Source organism: Myotis lucifugus, unplaced genomic scaffold (assembly GCF_000147115.1).
Source record: "Myotis lucifugus unplaced genomic scaffold, Myoluc2.0 scaffold_486, whole genome shotgun sequence".
Taxonomy (NCBI): Eukaryota; Metazoa; Chordata; class Mammalia; order Chiroptera; family Vespertilionidae; genus Myotis; species Myotis lucifugus.
In genome coordinates this window covers 140,614-159,613 of record NW_005871534.1, presented here as the reverse complement: position 1 = coordinate 159,613, position 19,000 = coordinate 140,614, and the positions used below count along the sequence as shown (strand labels likewise).

Genomic DNA, 19,000 nt, shown 5'->3' with positions numbered 1-19,000 from the left:
ATAGATTTTCGCATCTATTAACTTAAAGGGTACAGAAACTTCAGAAGAGAAAACTAGGTAGGCTACTGTGTTGTCTGGATGAGTCAACTAATGCCAGGAGAGGGACAGTGACTCACAGAGTTAGTGGTGGAAACAGCACCAGAACCCATGCAGGTGTCTGGAGTCCTCAAATTCTTTTTACTTTATTTCTTTATTGATTTCAGGGAGGGAGGGAGGGAGAGAGGGAGGGAGGGGGAGAGAGAGAGAGAGAGAGAGAGAGAGAGAGAGAGAGAGAGAGAGATGATAAGAGAGAATCACTGATTGGCTGCCTCCTGCACACTCCCACTGGGGATGGAGCCCTCTACCCGAGCAAGTGCCCTGACCCCGAACTTAACTGTGACCTCCTGGTTCATAGGTCGATGCTCCAACACTGAGCATGCCGGCCTGGGGCTAAATTTTTGTCGTCTTTCTAAACCTTGCATTATCTTCATGCAGGAGTTTGCTTATCCAATTTCTTATCATTCTTTCTGAAACTTTCCACGGGTTATTTTTCCTTCCCTGGATCGATCGTGTGCGCTGTCAGGTGGCCCTTGGACACGGGGTTTGCGAGCTGGCGACCTTCCCCGTCTATGACGCCCTGTGCTCGGTAACCGGCCTCTGGGGAGCAGGGTTCCGCCGGCCGCGGGCAAGAGTTCATTTAAATGACACGCGGGCGGCGACCCAGAGCGCCCGCTGCGTAAAGCAGCCGCCCCCAAGCGCGCCAGTTGGAGGTCGGTTGGTAATACGTCCGTCTCTCAGACCAAAGGAGGCCCGCCTCTGGGTGCGCGGTGCTTATTGGGCGAAAGGGCTGTCAATCAGCAGGGCCATAAGTACGGAGGCCGTGGCCCCGCCCTCAGGAAGGCAGGAGCGCGCGGCGTGCCTGCAGCTCCCGGCGCGAGTCGTGCCGGTTGCAGTCGCCGCGCTCACCTCTGACTGTTGGTCCGCGTTCACTGGAGAAGGAACCAAAGGGGACTCGACTCTGCTCTCCTCCCTCCCGCCCGGCCAGGCAGGCGCGATGGCAGACCCCGCGGCGACGGGTGCCGGCGGGGAGGCGGCGGCGGCGGCAGGTTCGGCGGGTCTGGCGGGCTTGTCTCTGGGTCACGGCTTCTCGAGCTACCGGCCCTTCGAGCCGCAGGCGCTGGGGCTGAGCCCGAGCTGGCGGCTGACGGGCTTCTCCGGCCTCAAGGGCTGAGGCTGCAAGGTCCCCCAGGAGACGCTGCTCAAACTCCTGGCGGGACTGACGCGGCCCGACGACCGGGGCCTGGCCGGAGGCCATGAAGAGGTGGCCCAGGAAGCCGGCCTGCAGGTCCTGGCGGAGCCCAGCCCCAGCTTGCCGGCCCTGGGCATCGGGATAGACTCCTGCGTCATCCCGCTGAGGCACGGAGGCCTGTCGCTGGTGCAGACCACGGACTTCTTCTACCCGTTGGTGGACGACCCCTACATGATGGGGCGCATCGCCTGCGCCAACGTGCTGAGCGACCTCTACGCCATGGGCATCACCGAGTGCGACAACATGCTCATGCTCCTCAGCGTGAGCCAGAGCATGACCGAGGAGGAGCGGGAGAAGGTCACCCCGCTCCTGGTCAGGGGCTTCCGGGATGCAGCCGAGGACGGCGGGACGGCGGTGACGGGCGGACAGACTGTGGTAAACCCTTGGGTCATCGTGGGCGGGGTGGCCACGGTGGTGTGTCAGCCCAATGAGTTCATCATGCCCGACAGTGCCGTGGTCGGGGACGTGCTGGTGTTAACCAAGCCCTTAGGAACCCAGGTGGCTGTCAATGCCCACCAGTGGCTGGATAACCCTGAAAAGTGGAATAAGATCAAGATGGTGGTCTCCAGAGAAGAGGTGGAGCTGGCCTATCGGGAAGCCATGTTCAATATGGCCACCCTGAACAGAACTGCCGCGGGGTTGATGCACACATTTAATGCCCATGCAGCCACAGATATCACAGGCTTTGGCATTCTGGGGCACGCTCAGAATCTTGCCAAACAACAAAGAAACGAGGTGTCCTTTGTCATCCATAACCTGCCCATCATTGCCAAGATGGCCGCCATCAGCAAGGCCAGTGGGCGCTTTGGGCTCCTTCAAGGAACCTCGGCAGAAACTTCTGGGGGGTTGCTGATCTGTTTGCCAAGGGAACAGGCTGCTCGCTTTTGCTCTGAGATAAAATCTTCCAAGTACGGAGAGGGTCACCAAGCCTGGATCGTTGGCATTGTGGAAAAGGGGAACCGGACGGCCCGCATCATTGACAAGCCTCGAGTTATTGAGGTCCTGCCTCGTGGGACCACTGCTACGGCTCTCGTTCCAGACCATTCCAACGCCTCTTCTGAACCTAGCTCTTGAGATGGAAGAGCAGAAGTTGTCTGGACCTCACCGCCTGTGCACACAATCATGGATGGTTCTGAAGAGTTGACTTTAGGAACAGATTTCCAAAGAAGGCTGCCCGCATAGTAGTTCCACAGTTGCCCTTTCCAGGTGATTTGAGTCAGCCCATCAGAAGCTGCACACCCAAAGCCAGCTTATTTTCGACTTCAGGGGAGGGTGGTTTTATTTTGGCTTGGAAGGGGAGCACAAAAACCTGTATCCTCTTTCCAAGAGCAAAGTGAGAAAATTTCCATCTGAGAGAATTGGGGGGAAATACATATACATGTGCAACTAAATTTGGACCAATATGGTTGATAAATATAAATTGTTAAGAAAGATCTTATAAGGCAATGACAGGTTCTTTATTAGACTTTTCTGAAATGCTGTCACTTTCCTGCTCTGGACAAGAATTGAGCAGCTTGTCCAATGCCTGGGAAAGGAAGACCTGCAGCCATCTGACCTGGTCTCTGTTAATGATGCCTCTTCCTCTAAACCCTTTTAAGGACTGGGAGAGGCAGAGAAGCCCAGAGCCCAGGCTCGGAGGTCATTAAGATGTTAAAGTTTGTGCTGAAAATTCCTGATGATTTAATCAGTAAAGTGATTTCTAGTGAATTAAATAAAAAGCATTTTGTTGAAAATTCACCGGACTAATGTTTGGATCCTTGAAGTTCTGAGTCTTTTACAATGTTATCAAATGAATCAATTCATACATTTAGAGTCTGATCATTTAACCCCCAGATTTGGGTTTGCATTCTCCCCGAGTTGACAGCAAAGGACAAAACAGACATAAACCTCCAGGACTAGACAGTGGGAGAGGAAATAGCAAAAGTGCCAACAGGCCTTGGAAAATGAAAAGTAGGTGGAAGAGGGGTAACTGCCTTGGCAGGATAGAGGAAGCCAAAGTGTGAATGCCTTCCAAGTTGGGGAATACTAACAGGAAGTGAGGAGCTGTGGTCCAGAGGTCCAAGGGAAGTGGGATCAAGGGTGGGGATAAAAACAGATTCTGGCCCTGGCTGGTTTGGCTCAGTGGATAAAGTGTCAGACTGTGGACTGAAGGGTCCTGGGTGGGATTCAGGTCAAGGGTACATGCAGGCTCAGTTTCCAATAGAGGGCCTGCGGGTGGCAGCCAATCAATGATTCTCATCATTGATGTTTCTTTCCCTCTCTGGAATCAATAAAAATATCCTATATAATAAAAGGGTAATCTACACTAATAAGAAACATGGTAATTAGCGTACGACCACTACCCTTCCCATTGGCTAATCAGCATATCCTTATGCAAATTAACTGTCAGCCAAGATGGCTGCCGGCAGCCATGCACTGAAGCGAACAGGGAGGCTTGCTTGCTCCAGTGACGGCTGACTCTAACATTCCCCGCCTGAGTTGCCGGCCTCTCAGCTGCAACTCTAAGCAACTATGTACTATGTTGCAAATAAGAAGCTAAACAAAACCCCAGAAACCGGCTTTCAGTCAGCCGGGCTTCAGCCAGCCGGACCGCAACATTGTATCAAATACAGAAGGAAAAACAAAGGCCAGAAACCGGCTTTCAGCAGCCGAGGCCTCAGAGCTAAAGCTGGCCCAGAATAAAAAAAAAAAAAAGAAAAAAAGGAGCAGTTGGGAGCTTTAGTCAACCCACCAGCCTGAAAACAGCCCTCAGCCCCTCAGCCAGACTGGCAGGCACCCCAGTGGGGACCCCCACCCTGATCCAGGACACCCTTCAGGGCAAACCAGCCGGCCCCCACCCGTGCACCAGGCCTCTATTCTATATAGTAAAAGGGTAATATGCCTCCCGGCACCGGGATCAGTGGAGCAGCGAGGCTCCTGGCACTGGGATCAGCGTGACAGGGGGCAGCGCCCAAACCCCCTGATCGCCCTAAGGCTCTGTGTGTGACAGGGTGCGGCGCCCCAACCCCCTGATCCGCCCTGCTCTGTTTGTGACAGGGGAAGGCGCCCCAACCCCCTGATCAGCCCTGCTCTGTGCCTGATAGGGGGGAGCTCCCCAATCCCTTGATCGCCCTGCGGCTCTGTGTGACAGGGGGGAGCTCCCCAACCCCCTGATCACCCTGTGGCTCTGTGTGTGACAGGGGGGAGCTCCCCAACCCCCTGATCGCCCTGTGGCTCTGTGTTTGACAGGGTGCGGTGCCCCAACCCCCTGATCAGCCCTGCTCTGTGTGTGACAGGGTAGAGCCATAACCTCCCCATTGGCCCTGCCCTGAGTGTGACAGGGTGTAGCGCCCCAACCCCCTGATCCGCCCTGCTCTGTGTGTGACAGGGGGCGGTGCCCCAACTCCCCTATCGGCCCTACTCTGTGAGTGACAGGGGGGAGCTCCTCAACCCCCTGATCGGCCCTGCTCTGTGCATGACAGGGGGGAGCTCCTCAACCCCCAGATGGGCCCTGCTCTGTGCGTGACAGGGGGGAGCTCCCCAACCCCCTGATCGACCCTGCTCTGTGTGTGACAGGGTACAGAGCCCCAACCCCCCTGATCGGCCCTGCTCTGTGCATGACAGGGGGTGGCGCCGCAACCTCCCCATCGACCCTGCCTTGAGTGTGACAGGGGGCGGTGCCCCAACCCCCCAATCGCCCCTACCCTGAGCGTGACTGAGGGTGGCATCGCAACCTCCCGATCTGCCCTGCTCTGTGCATGACGGGGCAGCGCCCCAACTCCCCAATCGGCCCTGCTCTGAGCCCCACCAGGGGCTGCACCTAGGGATTGGGCGTGCCCTCTGCCACCCGGGAGCAGGCCTAAGCCAGCAGGTCGTTATCTCCCGAGGGGTCCCAGACTGTGAGAGGGCACAGGCTGGGCTGGGGGACCCCCCTCCCCTCCCAAGTGCACAAATTTTTGTGCACAGGGCCTCTAGTATATAATAAAAGGGTAATATGTGAATCGACCGAACCGTGGAACAACCGGTTGCTATGATGCACACAGACCACCAGGGGACAGGCACTCAACCACAGGGGAGGGCCACTCGGCTAGAAGGCTGTGGTGGGAGCCTCTCCATGGGACATCGCCCGAGGGCTCCCGGACTGGGAAAGGGTGCAGGCCTGGATGAGGGACCGCCCCCCCACCGCCCCCCAAATGCTGTGCACTGGGTCTCTAGGATTTAAAATAAAACAGATGAAAATAAAACAGGTTGAAAGTTTATTCAGGGTAATTAGATTTTTTTAAAAAATTCTCAAACTTCTCCCTGGTTCACACAGCCAGAAGACTGCTCCTCAGCTTGGTAGATAAAGGGAAGTTTATATCCTGGAAAATGTGAATTAAAAAATACTGTAAAATCAGGGACACCAGGCACAGCAGAGGACAGGGGACTTGACCAAAAACAGAAGAATAAAAACTGAAAATGAGGGCCCAAACCGCTTCCTCAGCTATTAAAAACACTGTGCAGGAAGCTTATACCGCTGCTCATGGAGAAAATGAATGTGCCCAGAAAAAATAGAAACATTTGAGGAGCCCCCAGTTAAAATCCCTGTATGGAGAAGTCTCCCAGTTGAAAATCTTCACACAGGCACATTCTTTTTAATGCCTAAGTCTTAAATAGGAGCAGTCATTGAGGAAGCCTCTAACTTGAAAGAAGTCAAAGCTAACAAATTCAGGAAAGGGACAATACAGGGAGTGGAAGAAAAAAAAACGGAGGCAAAGAAACAAGATTAAGTGTCCATGAGAAGATAAGAACAAAGCATGTAGAATATAAAAATACAGTTCAGATTTTAATATTCAGTGGAAGACTTAAAAGATAAAGTTGAGCCCTGGCTGGGCTGCTCAGTCGGTTGGAGCATCGTCCATACACTGAAAGGTATGGGTTTGATTTCCAGTCCAGGCACATACCTAGGTTGGGGGTTGAGTGCCTGGTTGGAGCACAAACAAGAGGCAACCAATGAATGCTTCTCTCCCTCCTCTCCACCTTCCCTTCCTCTCCAAAATCAATAGACATATCCTCGGGTGAAGATTTTTTTTTTTTTAAAGAAAATACAGTTCAGGAAATTTTCCAGAAAGTAGGGCGGGGGGGGAGATACACACTAGAAGGGGAAAATAATGAAAATCAGAGGTGAGCCATGAGGTTCAACATCTAAGAGGAATTCCAGGAAGAGGCAATAAAGCATATGGAAGAAAGAAAATTATCAAAGAGTAATACAAGAACGTTTTTTAAAACTTAGAAGTTGCACCCTAATCGGTTTGGCTCAGTGGATAGAGCGTCGGCCTGCAGACTGAAAGGTCCCAGGTTCGATTCCGGTCAAGGGCATGTGCCTTGGTTGTGGGCACATCCCCAGTGGAGGGTGTGCAGGAGGCAGCTGATCGATGTTTCTCTCTCATCGATGTTTCTGGCTCTCTATCCCTCTCCCTTCCTCTCTGTAAAAAATCAATAAAATATATTAAAAAAAAAAACAAAAAACTTAGAAGTTGTGTCACATACCTCTTAATTCCCAGTATAGTGAATGAAAAAAGACATTAATTTTAATACTAAAATGTAAAATGCCAGGAATAAAGAGACCCTAACAACAATAATAATAATAATCACAAATATTTATATAGTGCATACTCTTTGCCAGGCACTGTTATAAGTATTTTATGTGTATTAACTTATTTAAATTTCCAACAACCCCATTTGTCAATAAGAAAGCTGAGGTGCCGAGAGATTAAGAAATTTGCCCAAGCTCAGCCGGCTTGGCTCAGTGGTTGAGCATTGACTTATGAACCAGGAGGTCCTGGTTTGATTCCCAGGTAGGGCATATGCCCGGGTTTCGGGCTCGATCCCCAGTGTGGAGCATGCAGGAGGCAGCTGATCAATGATTCTCTCTCATTATTGATGTTTCTCTCTCTCCCTCCCTCTCTGAAATCAATAAAGATATATTAAAAAAAAAATTTGCCCAAGGTTACACAATCAGTCTTCTAGGCAGTGTGACTCCGGAGTCCAAGCTTGTATTCACTATGCTCTCCTATAATCTTCTGGGGAGAGGGAAGATCATGTACAAAGGTTCTGGGATAAGAATGGTATCAGGCCAGCCAGTGTGGCTCAAATGGTTGAGTGTCAACCTATGAACACGGAGGTCATGGGTTCAATTCTGGTCAGGGCACATGCTGGGGTTGTAGGCTGGGTCCCCAGTAGAGGTCGTGCAGGAGGCAACCAATCAATGATTCTCTCTCATCATTGATGTTTCTCTCTCTCTCTCTTCCTCTCCCTTCCTCTGAAATCAATAAAAAATAATTTTTAAAAAAAGAATGTTATCTGCATTCTCAATAGCAAATTGGAAGGTAAAAGCCAATGAAGGAGTGCCTTCAAAATTCCAAGGTTAAATGATTTTCTAAAGTGTATAATTTTATTCCTAGCCACATTTTTCAAAAATGTAGAATAAAGGTATTTTTAGACATGCTAAGTATCAAAGGGGTTTCATCCCATGCACTCTTTCTCAAGAAACTACTGGAAGATGTACTCCAGCAAAAGAAGGGAGCAAACCAAGAAAGGAAAAAACATGGGGTTCAGGAAATCTAACCCAGCCAGGGAGAGAGGTGAAAGGGGCTATCAAGGTAGACGCTGGAGAGCAAGTCTATGCTGGAACAGGAGCCTGGAAGGCTTCCAGAAAAAGGAAAGTGGAACAGATACGGTACTGATGCATTTAATGTTGTGAAAAGTTGTACTGGAAGGCTAATAGAAGATGTAAAAAGAATTAGTAATAAATATATATATTAAAAAAACACACACAAGTGGGTCCTAGAGCAAATTAAGCCTGAAACATTGCTAAAGATAAAAATGACAAAATTGAACCTGTCCTACTTCGGGCACATCATGAGAAGGCAGGGTTCTTTGGAAAAGACAATAAAGCTGGGGAAAACAGAAGGCAGCAGGAAAAGAGGAAGACCAAAGACGAGCTGGACTGACTCCGTAAAAGAAGCCACATGAGTGGACAGGAGCTGAGAAGGGCTGTTGAGGGCAGGACACTGTGGACATCACTCATTCAAGCCAGGAGCTGGAGCCCACTCAAAGAAAACTAGCAAATGGAAGAGAAGAATGAGGCCCATCAACTAGTCGAAAATAAAACCTGTATAACCAATAAAATGTGATCACATATAGTACTCAGCAATAAATTTTTACATAGCTAATAATGCTAATATTACCTAACAAAAATAACTAAGTTAACTTAATTGATTGATTAAATCCAGTTTTCTCCTGCTCAAAGGTCCTTCCATAAAATTCCTGCTACATATCTCCAGCTTTATCCCATGGCACTCTCCCTGCCTCTCTCACTACACACAAGGCCATTAGCCTTTCCATGGTGCTTCCAACAAATCAAGATCCTTTGCGCTTTCAGTTCCCTCCATCTGGAACCTCACCTCAGGCTCTCTACCTGGCTGGCTCACTCTCAGTCCTGGCTCAGCTCACATAAAACCTCCTCATAAAAGCCATCTCTGACTTTTGCCAACACCTAGCTACTCTCCCTATTTATTGGCTTCATACCTTTTATCCTAATTTGTACTTATCTTGAGAATGTATTAGTTTACTTTATAATTGTCTGTCTCTGCTAGCATGTGGGCTCCAAGATGGCAGGGGATGTTCTGTATCCCCAGCACCTAGAACAGTGTCTGGTCCATAGTAAGTGTTCAAAATATATTCAATGAATGAATGAATGAATGAATGAATGAAGTACACATTGGGGACCCTAGCACCCTCTATTTTGACCCTTCTCTTGCTCTTGTTTCCTAGCAGTGGAAGCTGACACCACCGATCTCCTTGAGGAGGCTTTGGAGAAGAAATTAGGACCTTGGTCCTGGTTAGCCCTTTACACAGCTCTCTAACTGGTTCATTTTCCAGCTTGAGGTGGGCAGTGGAAAGGGGAGGAAAATGATTGGATGCCTCCTTGGCCTGGGCCCGCTTAGTTAACTCAGAAAGGATGAGGGGTTGAGAGCAGGGGAGGCATCCAACTTTTCCTTGGGGAGGGGCTGGGCATCAAAATGGAGGTAGCAGGTAGTGGAGGTGACAGGGCCTTGGGTGGAAACTAGAAAAGAATCACAGGTACAAGCCAGGGTAGGGAAGCCATGGAGGAAAAGGAAGAGGAAGAAAAGGAAAAGGGAAGCTGAAGGAAGAGAAGAAAAAGGGAAGCTGAAGCTGGAGGAGGATGAAGAGAAGGGACAGAAAGACGGAAGGAAAGGCCGTGACTAGGTGACCTCAGCTCACACCAGGCACCTGTGAGTGGCTTCCTTCACTTCTACTACTTTGTTCTCCAGCTGCTGCCGCCTCTTCCACTCCAGGGTTTCCCAGGGGGTGGGAGACTTGTTCCACTTGCTGAGGAGCATTGAGGAGTGCTGGTGAGCTGCAGCTATGCCTTTCTGGGTGAACTCAGACAAGCCATGGGTCCCAGTTTTCTCATCCATAAAATAGGTGCAGCCACACCACCTATGGCAGGAAGTCAGGGAGGGGATCCCATGAGATGTGCTTGTATAAATTAGTATTTATTTGATCTACTCAAGTACCAGGCCCTGAGGAAACAAAAGCCTGACACTGCTTCTGTTCCCCAGGAGACCCAATGTAGGACATCTAGAAAAGGGACACCAGTCACCCCCAACTAAGGTGAAAAGTGGTAAGTGCCACGAGAGCTAGAGTGCATGAAGTGCTATAGAAAATAAAGTTCTGTCCTCTGGAGGAAGTTCTGGAAGACTTCCCAGAGGAGGTGGCTTTGAAGCAGGGCTCTACAGGATGGGTGGAATTTGGATTTGGATATGCAGAGAAGTGAGCTGTGTGAACAAAGGCAGGAAGGGGGAGGGTGGGAATATCTAGCTGGACTTCAGCATGTGTGTAAGGGGGCAAGGCTGGGTAAGTAAGTTGGGGAAGAGCTTCTAAGAGTGTTGGAGACTCATCCTGAATGGGCTAAGCTAGAGATTCCTAAAAGCCCTTGTCATGACTCCCCCTAAAACATTTGTTTTCTTAAATATATTTTACTGATTTCCGAGAGGAAGGGAGAGAGAGAGACAGACACACCAATGATGATAGAGAATCATTGACCAGCTGCCTCCTGCATACCCCCTATTGGGATCGAGCCCGCAACCCAGGCATGTGCCCTTGACTGGAATCGAATCCAGGACCCTTCAGTCCGCAGGCCTACACTCTATCCACTGAGCCAAACTGTCTAGGGCTCCCCCTGAAACATTTAATAAGAGCAAACTTTTGTTTTAATCCTACCCAAGGATATGTCTTACTGATTTTAGAGAGAGGGGAAGGTGTGTGTGTGTGTGGGGGGGGGAGATATCGATGTATGAGACAAACATCGATCGGTTACCTCCTGTACCCACCCCCACCAGGGATCAAACCTGAAACCTAGATAGGTGCCCTGAGAGGGAATGGAATTGGCAACCTTTCAGTCCATGGGATGACGCTCCAATGAACTGAACCACCCTGCCAAGGCAAGAACAAACATTTTTAATTATAGCAAAATGCCTTCTCACATCTCCAAGTTCAAAACCAACAAGGCCTATGGCTCTACCTCCAATAAGAATAGCACTGTGATAGGTTGGGGATAAAACCATGAACAGCCCTGGGATCTCAGACTGGCTCAGGTTCTCCCACCCCCATAGCATTCACCCAGCTTATGGGCCTCTACTACTTTGTTCTCCAGCTGCTTCTGCCTCTTCCACTACAGGATTTCCCAAAGAGCCTTACTGGGAGCAGTTGCACAGCTTGGCTCTAATAAGGAAGGTGGCCAAACTCTTATGAGTAGCAGAAGGGCATGTGTGTGCGTGCTCATGTGTGCCTGTCCCAGCCCGTCCATCCTGTCATTAATCATTTGTCAGCCTGTGCTCGGGAAACACCTTTATTTGAAAAGACTAGGGCACCAGTCTCGGGAGGGGTTGGGGAAGGGAAAGGCTTAAACACGGCTCATCATAAACGTGGACCAAAACACAAGACCAAGCACACTGTGGCCCTGACAAAAGCTGGGGGGTCAGGACACCTAGATATGTCTGAGGGGAATGGTGAAAACTGACTGGATGTGGGGGTGCGGGTGGAAAGAGCATGGGATGAGGAGTCCAGGTGGTAGAGCCAATCATGTGCAGGTCTGTTCCCTCTCCCCCATGAGGGCCTCCCTTATCCCCCAAGTCTGTGCTGTGCTGGAGCTGGGTTTGGTTGGTCTTCAGATGAAGCTGTGGAGCAAAGAACTTGGATGTCCCCGCAGGTTCTTCACAAGAGCCTGACAGCTCAGCCAGGGATCTCCTGGGCAGAGGGCTGAGGCAGTCCCAGAGAGAAAGCCTCTCCCTCCTTGTCAGTCTCCAAGGACCATCTGACCCGTGAGCTCTAGAACTCCTAGTCCCTGGCTATTATTCAAAAATCGAAAATGCAGAGACTCCTGAAAAAGTTGCTCTCCAAGTGTGTTTTAGTTTCCAGTAGAAGAGTGTTTGGGTTCTTATTTGGAGACGCTTAGCAAACACCAAGGAAGGTGCTAGGGAAGGTAGTTGGCTCCTGAAACTTTCAGTTCACAGATCCATAAGGCAACTCAATGCTCTGAACTTCAGGCCTGTGTGTCCATGTGCCTGCAGGACATCATCTGGATGAACTAGAGCCATATTAGACTCCATGTTTCCCAAACTGAATTTATTATCTTCCCTCCCACCCAACTTCCACGTTTCTGTGTCCTCTTTTCAACAAATGGCAAAACTATCCATCCATTTACTCAAGTTAGAAACCCAAGAAGTTACCCGGGACTCCCCCTTTTCTCTCATCTCCCATCTCCCATATCCAACTTCCATGTTGCCTAATCCAGTGGCAAATGCTGTGCTCTCGATTCACCCAGTCGCTCAGCAGCATCCAAATCAGATGTCCACTCAATGTGGAGCACTTTCCACTCCTGCCTCCATAACAGCACACTCTGCCAATCTCTCTTCTACCTCACCTGCCTCTTCTCTGCTGAACTGCTAAATGTTGGAGTACCTCAAATCATGGTCTTTCCTACGAAGATTCTTGTATTATAATGCCTCTCCGACTCTTTCTTTAAGTACTCTCTAAGTGTCTGAGACTACCAAATCTGAATTTCTCCTCTAAAGCTTAGGCTCATAATACACCTGCATAATTGACATATATCTTCAACTTGCTTTGTCATAACTCAAACTCCTGAAGCCACATGTGTTAAATCTTGCACCTCATCTTTTTTGTCCCAGTAAGAATCATCCATCCACCAAATTGTTCAACACTCACAACCTAAAAGCCATGTTTGATTCTATCCTTTCCAGCTAGTTCAAAACCAACAAAGCCAATAGATCTACCTCAAAAATATGTCCCATATTATCCACTTCTCTCCATCTTCACCCACCATCAGCCTGGTCCACGTCACCATCATCTCTTGCCTAGACAATATTAGTAACCCATCTTCCTGCTGCTTTCCTTGCCTTTCTCCAATTCATTCTTTTTTTTTTTTCCCAATTCATTCTTAACACAGCAGCCAGAGGGCTCATAAATACAAAGTATGATTATATGATTCTCCTGCCTAAAACCCTCCAAAGGGCTTCCATAATACCTAAAATCCCAAAGTATTATATAAATGTAATTTATATAAATTTAAAATCATGGGTAATTGATCTGATCTGGCGTCTAACACCATAACCAACAACTCTCTCCCTTGCTCACTACATTCCTACCATACTGGAATTCCTTTGTCTTTAGAACATGTTAAGTGTTCTGCTTTAAGCATTAGTGTTCCCTCTACCCAGAACTCTCTTCTCCTTAATTTTTACTCAGCTTCAATGTCACCTTCTCAAAGACAAGTAACAGAAAAACTAAAAGTGGCTGACCAATAGAGATTTTTTTTTTTAACTTATATATCCAAAATCCTAAATTAGGGTTTTTCTGTAATTTGTAAAAATAAGTGGCCCAGCAATATTATCAAGGATCCAGGTCCTTTCCATCTTGCTATCTACCAGTCTCAGCTGGTGGGCTACCTCTCCTCATTATCCAGCCTTCACATACTAATATCAAAGGTAAAAACCTACTACGTCTTGTCCTAGCCAGTTTGGCTCAGTGGATAGAGTGTAGGCCTGCGGCCTGAAAGGTCCAGGTTCAATTCTGGTCAAGGGCACATGCCCAGGTTGCGGGCTTGATCCCAGTGTGGGGCATGCAGGAGGCAGCTGATCAATGATTCTCTCTCATCACTGATGTTTCTACCTCTCTCTCCCTCTCACTTCCACTCTGAAACCAATAAAAATATATTTTTTAAAAAAATAACCATGTCTTAAAAAAAATAAAAATAAAGAACCTTTCCCAGAAGTCTCTACCACACTTCCTCTATCTCCTCATTGTACAAAGCTAGGCTACATGCTCACCCATAAACGGATCAATGGCAGGGCAATGGGGCCACATAATCAAGTAGAGAAGGATGGATCCCAGAATAAAATCACTGTTCTGCAAAGATAGAGGCATGAGGAGAGCAGCTGAGTAGGTAAACAACAGTCCTTACCATATCTTCCCTGGACCATGCAATCTAAAGTTGCCCCCACTTTTCATGTTTAAATACATTTAAAATTTGTTTTCAAAAGGACCTCAATAGACACTTTTCAAAAGAGGACATTCAGAAAGCCAAGACACATATGAAAACATGCTCAAAATCACTAATCATCCGAGAGATGCAAATCAAAACAACAATGAGGTACCATCTCACACCTGTCAGACTGGCTATCATCAACAAATCCACAAACGACAAGTGCTGGCGAGGATGTGGAGAAAAAGGAACACTCGTGCACTGCTGGTGGGAATGCAGACTGGTGCAGCCACTATGGAAGACAGTATGGAGTTTCCTCAAAAAACTAAAAAATGGAACTCCCATTTGACCCAGTGATCCCACTTCTAGGAATATATCCCAAGAAACCAGAAACACCAATCAGAAAGCATATATGCACCCCTATGTTCATAGCAGCACAATTCACCATAGCTAAGATCTGGAAACAGCCTAAGTGCCATCAGTAGATGAATGGATTAGAAAACTGTGGTACATCTACACGATGGACTATTATGCTGCGGTAAAAAAGAAGGAATTCTTACCCATTTGCAATGGCATGGATGGAACTGGAGAGCATTATGCTAAGTGAAATAAGCCAGTCAATGAAAGAAAAATACCACATGATCTCACTCATTTTATGAATAAAGACCATTATAAACTGATGAACAAAAATACAGAGGCAGAGCAGCATCAAACAGACTGTCAAACTACAGTAGGAAGGCTGGGGAGGGTTGGGGGGGGTGGTGGGGGGAGGCGGTGTAAGAGATCAACCAAAGGACTTGTATGCATGCATATAAGCATAACCAATGGACACAAGACACTGGGGGGTAGGGGAGGCTGAGGGAAGGTCAAGGGCGGGGGGAGGGGGGAGACGTATGTAATATTCTTTGTAATACTTTAAGCAATAAAACAAAATTTTTTTAAAAAATTGTTTTCATGGTATTTATCACCATTTGATGCAATAGTAGGCCAAACGGGCTCTGAGGCCAAACTGCCTGGAGTTGAAACCTGGCTACCACTTTACTAACTGCTGAGTTAAACTCAATGTCTGTTTCCTTATCTGTAAAATGAGGATGATGACGAGGAGAAGGAGGACAATGATATTACCTACCTCATAGGTTGTTGTGAGAATTAAATATGTAAAATGCTTAAAACAGCTACCTGGCTCCAGTTTATTCCTAGAGCCCAGCTGTATTCTGGAGATATTCTTGTACCCTAATAATAAATTCCCCCTTCTGGCTTAAACTCTTCATTTCTGGGGTTCTAACTTTCATTTCTGGGTTTTCCGTGAGAGTCCCTTCGGTTCCCACCCGTCAATTTCGCTTGCGGCCATCGGCGCCTATAGGGTAGTGACGCGCCTGGCACCTTCCCCGCACTCATGCCCTTTGTCTCCTAACCTTGGTGGAATCTGGTATCCACACCCTTTAAGATGCTTTGGCACACCGGAGGTATTCCCGGGGCAGAGGCCTTTGAGCGCACGCCTGAAGCTTGCTCCTATTTGTTCTAGTCCGGGTAAGGGGCGGGCTATAGCAAGCTCCACGCAAGTAACTGGCCTTTCCTGCGGCTCCGCCCCCGGAAGCAATCAATAACGCCTGTGATTGGTCAGAGCCTCTGGAGGCGGGCTCCGAGCTGAGCGCGGGTTTTCCTGGGCAATCTGGACAGCAGCTTGGTGGGCGACATGTCCACTGTGGGTGGGGAGAAGCCTGGGGACGCGGGGGGCGAGGGCACCGAAGCTGCCCGCCCCTTCAGCTTCAGCCCGGAGCCCACGCTCGAGGACATGTAAGCCGTCTTTCCCCAATCTGGGCTGGGAAATCACCCCCTCTCGCCCTTTTATTGGGGAGGGCCCCTCCACGTGGGCGGGAAGGAGTCTAGCCGCTGTGCCCGCGTCCCAGCTCTGCAGTCTGACCTCGGGCGAGCCTGCTAACCTCATATTCAAAATGGGCTTAGCAGCGCACACCTGAGGCAGGGGGATGGTGACGCCTGGCGAGCGGTGTTAAGGCCCGCCCTGAGGTCCGATGCTCTGCCCTCCAGGAGTGGGAGGTAGAACACAGACAAATGCAGGGAGAGGGGGAGGCATTGTTTCTTGCTGGAGGAAACGAAGAGAGGCTCCTCAGGGGAAGTCCCGCGGACCTACAAGGTCTCTGTAAGATCGTAGGGTTTAGATCTGCAGAGAGGGATGTGCCAGGTGGAGGAAGCCGCAGCAGCAGCAACAGGAGACGGAATGGTAAAGAGGGTATTGTTGGGTTTCCATGGAGTTTAGGGTCTGTGCAGGGGCTTGTCCATTTTATAGTCCCTAGAAAAGACATGACTAAAGGCCATTCAAGGAGTTACTTGCAGAATCCTGTCGGAAACCCATGCCCCTATTACAGATCAGAGACAGCTGCCGGGGCCCTGCATCTCCTCCCCCACGCCCTAACCCTGGGACTGGGCTTCCACCCCTTTCTCCTACACCAGCCGCCGCCTCCATGCTGAGTTTGCTGCTGAAAGAGACTGGGACCAGTTCCACCAACCTCGGAACCTCCTCCTGGCCTTGGTGGGGGAAGTGGGGGAGCTGGCAGAGCTCTTGTGAGTAGATGAAAGGCGTCCTGGAAGAATCTTTATGTGGGGGTGGGGGTGGGGGGTATTTGATCATCAAATATCTGTAGGTTCAAGTTCCCCTTCTCACTGCCAGGCTCTGTTCCTGGTGCTGGGGATACAGATGACTCAGTCCCTGCCCTTGAGGGGTGCCCGGCCTCCTGGGAGAGGAGAAAGGGCCAGGGCAATCTTCCTTTACCTCTGCCTCTGGGATAGAAAGGAATATATTCTATAGAAAACCTGCCCATGGCACTCCAGGCAGAGGAGAGACTACATGTGCCTAGGTGGTGAGTGGGAAAGGGCAAGTTAAATTCAAGGAGAACCTGAGACTCTTCCAGTGAAAGCTTCTCAAGGAAGAGCAAGGACTTTGTATCTGTTTTGTTCGCTGGTGTGTGCCAAGTGCCTGGCCCACAACAGACATTCAGTAGATATCTACTGAGTAAGTGATAGGGCTGAGGAGGAGAGGGGTGGGATATGAAGCCAGAATGATAAAACTGGGGTTAGAATTGATGGAGTTCGGACAGAAGACCTGACCAGACGGGAGTGGTAGAGCGAGCACTGTGTCAGCAGGGTGGATGGATCACCAAAAGATTTGGGGCAGGGAGACCAGTGAGGAGGCTGGTGCAGATTAGGCCAGAGGTCATGAGGCCTAAGCCAGTGAAGTCACAGGGGGGTGGAGAAGTTAGGGCATAGACGTGTGTGTGTGTGTGTGTGTGTGTGTGTGTGGGCAAGACATTCATTTATTACAGATTTATGAGCCCCATCTGTGTGCTCGCTGTTCTAGAATGAAGAGATAGGGCCTTTCACAAGACAGACATTGCTCCCACCTTCACAGTGCAAGGAGACTGACAACAAATAAGCAAGCTTATTTTTTTTTATGTATTTTTATTCATTTCAGAGAGGGAGAGAGAGAAAGATCAGTGATGAGAGAGAATCATTGATCTGCTGCCTCCTGCTCACCCCACACTGGAAATGGAACCTGCAACACAGGCATGTGCCCTGACCGGGAATCCAACCATGACCTCCTGGTTCATAGGGTGATGCTCAACCATTGAGCCATACCAGCCAGGCTTATTTGAAAACATCAGCAGTTGTGATAAGTTCTATGAATAAAATAGCACCAGGTTGTGAAAGAGGAGGAAACAGAGGGAGAAGGCTTTTCTGAGGAGGTAACACCTGAGCTGAGACCTGGGCAACAGGAAGGAGCCGGCCCTGGGAAAGCTGTGGGGGGAGCAGGGAGATCATTCAAGGCAATGGGAGCAGTAAGTGCAAAGGCCCTGGGACACTTTGACCTGTGTGCAAGTCAGAAAAGGCCAGGGTGACTTTTAGGTGGGGAGTTAGGGAGAGTAGTGGGTTATGACATTGGAAGAGGCGGGAGTCATTCGGCTCATGCAGGACCTGGAGGGCATGGATTTTATTCCAAGCACAGCTAGGGGAGTTTCAGGAGAGGGACAAAATGTAATGTGTAAATGTGCTTTTAAAAAATGATGCTGGACAAGAATAGAAGATGGGTTAGCAAGCTTCCCCGGTAGGTCCAGGTCTGAGATTTAGTCTGGGGTGGCAGTGGCTAGGGCTGGAGAGAAGAATTGGGTCTTGACAAGTGAAATGATCTCTTGCCAACTCTTTGACTCAAGTAGGGACCCAGAGGTCTGGGTGACTCATCTGTTGGAGGCTCTTCCCCACCCTGAGTCTACCCAGGGCCCATATGGGTTGAACTGTCCTTGGAGGAAGTTCCTAGGATGTGCGAATTCATTGCTGCAAGAACTGGGGGGTCCTGGGAGGCGGAACCCATTGTCCTAGCTAGCATCTCTGTGCGTGTGCCTATCTGTGTGTTCCATCCCCAGTCAGTGGAAGCCCGACGGGAAGGCTGGTCCCCAAGCCTGGCCCCCTAAGGAGCGGGCGGCCCTTCAAGAGGAGCTCAGTGATGTCCTCATCTACCTGGTAGCATTAGCGGCCCGCTGCCGTGTGGATCTTCCCCAAGCAGTGCTCTCCAAGATGGACACCAACCGGAGACGCTACCCAGCACATCTGTCCCGCGGCTCTTCTCGCAAGTATACAGACCTGCCCCACGGGGCCACCTCTGGAGACCAGACTGTGGGGACTGCAGACCTTGCCTGTGAGTCCACAGGTCAGGCCTCAACCTAGAAACATGGAATCAAGATCTGCAGCTCAGCATGGCATGTGAGGAAGACAGTGGCCTGCCCAGGGAACCTCATTCTAGTCCTTTCCTAACAGATCACAGACCTAGGGACACGTCCTGAGGTCTGCGGTTCAAGAACCTCTGGAAGACAGCCTCTTGGTACTCTTCTCCCTCAATAAAAGTTTTGTTTAACCGCCTCCAGACTCTTCCTGCGGTGGCTGGGGAGGCTCCGTCTCAGCAGGTGCTGAAGAGGGGCACCAGGGTTGCCTCTGAGCCCAACTCCCACGTTTCTCTATTGTAGCTCCCACCTGCAGGGCAGAGATCTGACTTCTAGCAGGTTGCCTGTGAGATTCCAGCCAGTCTCCTTCCCCTTCGGGGCCTCTGACAGATAGGAGGCTGTGCGTAGCTTTAAGAGCCTAGGTTTTTGAGCCAG

The 19,000-nt window shown here is 49.6% G+C and overlaps 2 protein-coding genes across 2 annotated transcripts; both read left to right on the top strand.

Moving 5' to 3' along the window:
- Positions 1-871: 871 nt before the first annotated feature.
- LOC102436419 (selenide, water dikinase 2-like) lies at positions 872-3,030 on the top strand. The gene has a single exon (XM_014445916.2). It carries the CDS (start codon positions 1,034-1,036, stop codon positions 2,360-2,362), a length of 1,329 nt encoding a protein of 442 aa, XP_014301402.1. The 5' UTR covers positions 872-1,033; the 3' UTR covers positions 2,363-3,030.
- A 12,443-nt stretch (positions 3,031-15,473) lies between these two features.
- DCTPP1 (dCTP pyrophosphatase 1) lies at positions 15,474-18,764 on the top strand. The gene is made up of 3 exons (XM_006103465.3): positions 15,474-15,632; positions 16,308-16,418; positions 18,272-18,764. The coding sequence occupies exons 1-3, from the start codon at positions 15,532-15,534 to the stop codon at positions 18,570-18,572; spliced, it is 513 nt and encodes a 170-aa protein (XP_006103527.1). The 5' UTR covers positions 15,474-15,531; the 3' UTR covers positions 18,573-18,764.
- Positions 18,765-19,000: the final 236 nt, after the last annotated feature.